The sequence below is a fragment of the Canis aureus genome, chromosome 3, assembly GCF_053574225.1.
Source record: "Canis aureus isolate CA01 chromosome 3, VMU_Caureus_v.1.0, whole genome shotgun sequence".
NCBI classification, from domain to species: domain Eukaryota; kingdom Metazoa; phylum Chordata; class Mammalia; order Carnivora; family Canidae; genus Canis; species Canis aureus.
The window spans coordinates 12,491,874-12,497,903 of record NC_135613.1 but is presented as its reverse complement, the minus strand read 5'-3'; the positions used below and the strand labels follow the sequence as shown (position 1 = coordinate 12,497,903).

General features: G+C 42.4%; 1 protein-coding gene across 2 annotated transcripts in view; it reads left to right on the top strand.

Moving 5' to 3' along the window:
* Window positions 1-216: 216 nt before the first annotated feature.
* The window catches only part of SF3B3 (splicing factor 3b subunit 3), a 53,126-nt gene continuing 47,312 nt past the window's right edge, over window positions 217-6,030 (top strand). The window contains exons 1-2 of one of the 2 annotated variants that reach the window (XM_077889987.1): window positions 217-366; window positions 5,285-5,431. In XM_077889987.1, the coding sequence (XP_077746113.1) occupies window positions 5,362-5,431 (70 nt within the window). In that variant the 5' untranslated portion in view covers window positions 217-366; window positions 5,285-5,361. Of the gene's footprint in view, window positions 367-795; window positions 928-5,284; window positions 5,432-6,030 lie in introns of those variants that run through there. The other variant, XM_077889995.1, reaches the window with a different exon arrangement.

Here is a 6,030-nt window from a genome sequence, read left to right as displayed (position 1 = left end):
TTGAGCGCCAGGTCTTTGCGGCTGCCCAAGAAAATGCCCGATGGATTTATGTGTAGTTTTTTTTCTTTAAGTCCACTTTAAAGGGCGTATTTGTTTTCTGTTCTCCTGGGAAAAGTGACAGCCAAAAGGTATGTTTAATTTTCAATGTAGAGTCGAAGAAAGAAACATTAAAAAAAATTATATATATATATATATATATATATTCTTCAGGCGCTGGTTGGGGACTTTTTATACGTCGCGCGCCAGCCGGAAGGTCCCTGCCTTAAGAGCTAATGGCGGACGCCGGCTGGTTGGAGGTGGCGGTGGCTTAGGCCTTGAAGGAGCTCAGCATCTGTCGGATATCGACGCCATCCTTCCTGCTGCAGGGTAAAGAAGCAGCTTCCAAACTTCCCCGGACCCGGGGAGGCAGAGAGCGGTCAAGCAGGAGGGTTGGCGGAGCCTTTGGTCGGGTCTTTGAAGCAGGGTAGGCCCGTAAGGTGCCGGCAAAGCGGTGAGGTAGAGGGGAACGCTTGGGTCGAAAACGGTTTCCAGGAGTCCTCTCCCACTTCCGTTTCAAAGGTGGGAGCGAAGCTTGGATCAAAATAAGACTTCTGGAAATTGCCCAGCTCCTAGGCTCTGCGGGAGGTGAGGGAAGGGGCGGGATGGACGTACACGACACCAACTGTAGGGTGGAAAGATCTAGTGTGTTGAAAGCGTAAATAACGGAAACCGTTTTTGGTGCCAAGACCGACCCTCTTTTGAATTCGTGCTTTGGTACTCGGGCAGCTGTTTCAGTGATTTTCAGCTTTCTCATTTGTAAAGTGGGGGACAGTAGTATCTGTTTGGAAGACTTCGCGAGGTTTGAATGCGATGACGTTCCTTTGGCACAAGGAAAAGGGGATGGAGGCAGCAATTAGAGGCGCAATTCGTGGCGATCACAGACAGGAGGTAGGATTGCCGGGAAATCATATTTACCAAGTTTTGGCCGTTAGGGGTTCCTGGTATATAGTTCTTGTGATTTTGTGCTGATCTCCCTCCAAAAGGCAACTTCTCCCATTACCTGATAAAAAAAAGAATAGCTGAGGAACCTGAATCCAAGTAGGTTTGAATTCTGGCTGTAATGGATGCCGGCAGTTATAAAAGGAACTGGAAAGTAGATGCAGTTCTTCAGGAGTTACAGAGAATGAAGAGTAGTAGGCTGGAAACTTTTACGGGCTTCAGAAGTGGCCTGTGGTTTCCTCTTTATTTTTCTTTTTAAAGATTTTATTTATTTATTCATGATAGACACAGAGAGAGAGAGAGAGAGAGGCAGAGACACAGGCGGAGGGAGAAGCAGGCTCCATGCAGGGAGCCCGACGTGGGACTCCATCCTGGGACTCCAGGATTACACCCTGGGCCTAAGGCGCCAAACCGCTGAGCCACCCTTTTTCTTTTTTTCTTTTTTATTTATTTTTTAATTTTTATTTATTTATGATAGGCACACAGTGAGAGAGAGAGAGAGAGAGAGGCAGAGACACAGGCAGAGGGAGAAGCAGGCTCCATGCACCGGGAGCCCGACGTGGGATTCGATCCCGGGTCTCCAGGATCGCGCCCTGGGCCAAAGGCAGGCACCAAACCGCTGCGCCACCCAGGGATCCCCCTTTTTCTTTTTCTAAATAGCAATTTCTTTCTTTTAGTTTAGTCAGTCGTGCCACATGGTTCATGTTGACATGATAGGGCTTTATTATGTTTTCTTGTTGATAACTGCAGTTTTGAAATTATGTTTGAAATTTTATAACCGCAGCAGGTTGTGATAGAACAAATTTAGCTTTGAGAATCACATTCCCTCCTTTTTTTTTTTTTTAATTGAAGTATAGTTGATCACATAACTATTTTTGCAAATCAGAGCCCTTACAACATATTCTTTGCCTCTTTTTCTTCAATTTTAACCTGAGAACAACTTTCCCTGGAACTTCTATAGAGTGTATAACTGCTAGGGATGCGAGTATGTCTGTGTCTCTGTCAGTGCGTTTTCTTAATTTTTCTTTTTGTAGGTCATTTCTCCAAATGCCCTCCTTTTTTCATCTCAACTTTTCTTTTATCTCTACCATTCTAGAATAAAGTTAAAGATGTTTCTTAATTTCAAGAAGGAAAATTTATACCTCTCAAGACCCGTTTCCAAAGTGGAGGGTTTGATCTTTTCCTATTTTATTTTATTTATTTACCTTTATTTATTCACGAGAGACACAGGCAGAGGGAGAAGCAGGATCCATGCAGGGAGCCCGATATGGGACTCAATCCCAGGACTCCAGGATCACGCCCTGAGCAGATGCTCAACTGCTGAGCCACCAAGTGTCCCTATTTTATTTTATTTTTAAAGATTTTATTTATTATTTGAGAGAGCACAAGCAGAGGGGGAGGGGTAGAGGGAGAGAGAACCTCAAGTAGACTTCCCTCTGAGCAGGGAGCCCAATGCGAGACCTGATCCCAGGACCTTGGGATCTTGACCTGAGACAAAGGCAGACTCTTCACCTACTGAGCGAGCCACCCAGGTGCTCCAGTCTTTTCCTCTTCTAACCATTTCTGGGCTGGGCAAAAGCTGGATGACTATTACTGTTATTATTTTTTAAAGATTTTATTTATTTATGAGAGAGAGAGAGAGAGGTAGAGGCCAAGGAAGAAGCAGGCTCCCTGCTCCAATATTGGACTTGATCCCAGGACCCTGGAATCATGACCTGAGCCAAAGGCAGACACTCAGCCTCTTAGCCATCCAGGCGCCCAGGTGACTATCATTTATGAAGCTGTTCACTCATAATTCTCTTTTCTCACTTAGAACATTTTTTTTGTGTTAGTTACACAGTGATTACTTTGGATTTTTCAAGACCTTTAATTGAAAAATAACTTTCATGGCAGTAATTGTATAGTTGTAGTTCTGGGTAATTTTATGGTAAAGGTACATTAGTTTGCAGTCTTAACAGTCTTGTTTAGTGAAAAGAATCCTTTTATGTGATTGTATGGAGAGGCCTCCTGAAATAGCAGGAATTGAGTTTTGTTTCCGGTTTTTTTTTTTTTTTTTATGGTGAGTAGATGCAAATTTTAAATTCTAATTGTCAAATACTGTGCTAGATAAGAGATGCAAAAGGAAACTACACTTAACAGTTTTATCTGTTAGATTAGCAAAAGCCTAGTTGTGCAGCAATAGAGGCTCATGCATTTCTGGGGATACAGACTGTTAGAATTTCCTTGTAAGGTAATTTGGTAATATTTGTCAGTATTTCGAATGTATGAGTCCATCAATCCAGCAATTTCACTTCTAGGGATTAATCTTAAAGATATAGTCATACAGGGACACCCTAGGTGGCTCAGTGGTCTGCCTTTGGTTCAGGTCGTGTTCCCGGGGTCCTGGGATCAAGTCCTGCATCAGGCTCCCCACAGGGAGCCCGCTTCTCCCTCTGCCTGTGTCTGTACCTCTCTGTGACTCTCATGTATAAGTAAATAAGGTCCTAAAAAAAAATATATATATATATAAATATATAGTCATACATGTATAAATGATCTATATAGGAGGGGTTTTATTTCTCTCTCTTCTTTTTAAGTTTATTGGGGCACTTGGGTGGCTCAGTCATTAAGTGTCCAATTCTTGATCTCAGCTTAGATCTTGATCTCAGGGTCATGAGTTCAAGCCCTGTGTTGGGCTCCATGCTGGGCATGGAACCTACTTAAAATTAAAGGGACACCCGGGTGGCTCAGCGGTTGGGCATCTGCCTTCGGCTCGGGATGTCATCCTGGGTTGGGGGATCGAGTCTTGCATTGGGCTTCCTGCGAGAAGCCTGCTTCTTTTCCCTCTACCTATGTCTCTGCTTCTCTGTGTCTCTCATGAATAAATAAAATCTTACCAAAAAAATGACAGTTTTTTTTCTTACTTAATCTCTACACCTCGTCTGTGATCAAACTCACCACCCTGAGATCAAGAGTTGCACACTCCTCCAACTGAGCCAGCCAGGTGCCCCAATTGAGAGATTTTCTTTGCAGCAGTATTCATAATAGTGAGATTGGGAACCTAAATGATTATCAGTAGGGTATTGGCTAAATTCAGTGAAGTACTCCATGGCTGGAAAACGAAAATGAGAAAGCTCTTTGTTGCTATCTTCAAAGTAAAGTAATAAAAAGTAAGTTGCAGGATAATATGAGGGAGCCTATAATATGTAGTATTCAAGCACTAGTTAAAAAGTATTAGTGTTAACATATTTTTGTGAAAATATCTGGAAGGACATATAACTAAATAAAATTGATTTTCTTGGGGAGGAGAACTGAATGGCTAGGGAATGGATAGAAGGAGCTTTTTGCTGTGTTTTTAAAGAATTCTCAACCATGTGTGTATAGCCTATGCAATCATAAGTACATGTAGAGCTCCTTAGTTTCTGTGACAGTAAAGGTAAATAGAGTTCTATTAATGGTACAGCGCCTGGGGGCGTTCAATTGGTTAAGTTTGCCTACTGCTCAGGTCGAGATCCAGGGTGCTGGGCTCAATCCCAAGATCAGCTCAGTGGGGAACCTGCTTTTCCCTCTTTCCTCTGCCTGTGTTCATGGGCATGTGTGTGCGTGCATGCATGTGTACGCTCTCTGTCAAGTAAATCTTTTTTTTTTTTTTTAAAGATTTTATTTATTTATTCATGACAGACAGAGAGAGAGAGGCAGAGACACAGGCAGAGGGAGAAGCAGGCTCCATGCCAGGAGCCCGATGTGGGACTCGATCCCAGGTCTCCAGGATCTCGCCCCGGACCGAAGGCGGGGCTAAACCTCCGGGCCACCGGGGCTGCCCTATGTCAAGTAAATCATAAAGAATGAATACTGGTACAAATCCTAAGATTTTACCGCTTGTTATTAATTTGACAGGTGATTTAATTTCTTAATTTTTTCATCTATATAATTAGTATAATAATGAGTTATTTATAGGTTCCTTGAGGGAATAGAGGCAAAGTATACAGCATAGTCCCTGGTATATAGAATACTTCCTAGTTATAAATCTGTTGTTAGTCAGTAAGCCTTACTCTGGGTTCTGCCTTCACCCTGAAGTTCCTATATAGAAACATCTGTTGGACGCCTGGGTTGCTCAGTGGTTGAGTGTCTGCCTTTGGCTTGGGTTGTGATCCTGGAGTTCTGGGATCCGGTCCCTCAACGGGCTCCTCGTGGGGAGCCTGCTTCTCCCTTTGCCTGTGTCTGCCTCTCTCTGTGTCTCTTGTGAATGAATGAATGAATAAATAAATAAATCTTAAAAAAATAATTGTTAAAGTAAGTTTCTCGGCTGATATTTTTCTGCTTTTAGGTCCTCTTAGCTTATTTTGACTCAATATAACTGAGGCCTGATTGTGGAGTTGTGAGTACCTCGGTGCTGCTCCCATCATGTTTCTATACAACTTGACCTTGCAGCGAGCCACAGGCATCAGCTTTGCCATTCATGGCAACTTTTCTGGTAAGATTTCTAGTTACTGTCTTTCTGAATTAAACATGTTCAAGATTAAATAGTTTCATGCTTCAGATTCCATTTCCAAATTCAAACTTTTTTCCTGAAATAAATTATAGAGAAAGTATCTTAATTCATCAGACAACATCATTTATATAATGCTTTACAGTCTCCAAAGCCATTTGAAGTACTTGATCTTATTTGATTCTGAGGGGACCATTGGGAAGGTGACCTGATAAGTAGTGGCCTTGAGCAAGTGAGAATGGATTGGGATGGATAAGAGTGGGATATCTGATAGGCTTGGAAGGCATTTAGACATTAGGTAGTAAAGACCTGTACTAGGAAAGTGGGGACAGATCGAGAAGAATATGAATTTCCAGCCTGGGCAGCAGAGAAAATGATAGTAACATTGATAGCAGGTTAGTTGGGACTAGAGAGGGAGTTTGGGAAGAAGGAATTTCGTTATTTTAAACCAGTTAAAAGTCGATGATGACAACATATCCAAGTGGAATTATGTAGCAAACAGGGAGAGATGGGGAAAAATTGGCTATTAAGCATTTAGAAGTATCAATAATGGTTATGAAGGCAAGTGAACTTTCTTAGGACTG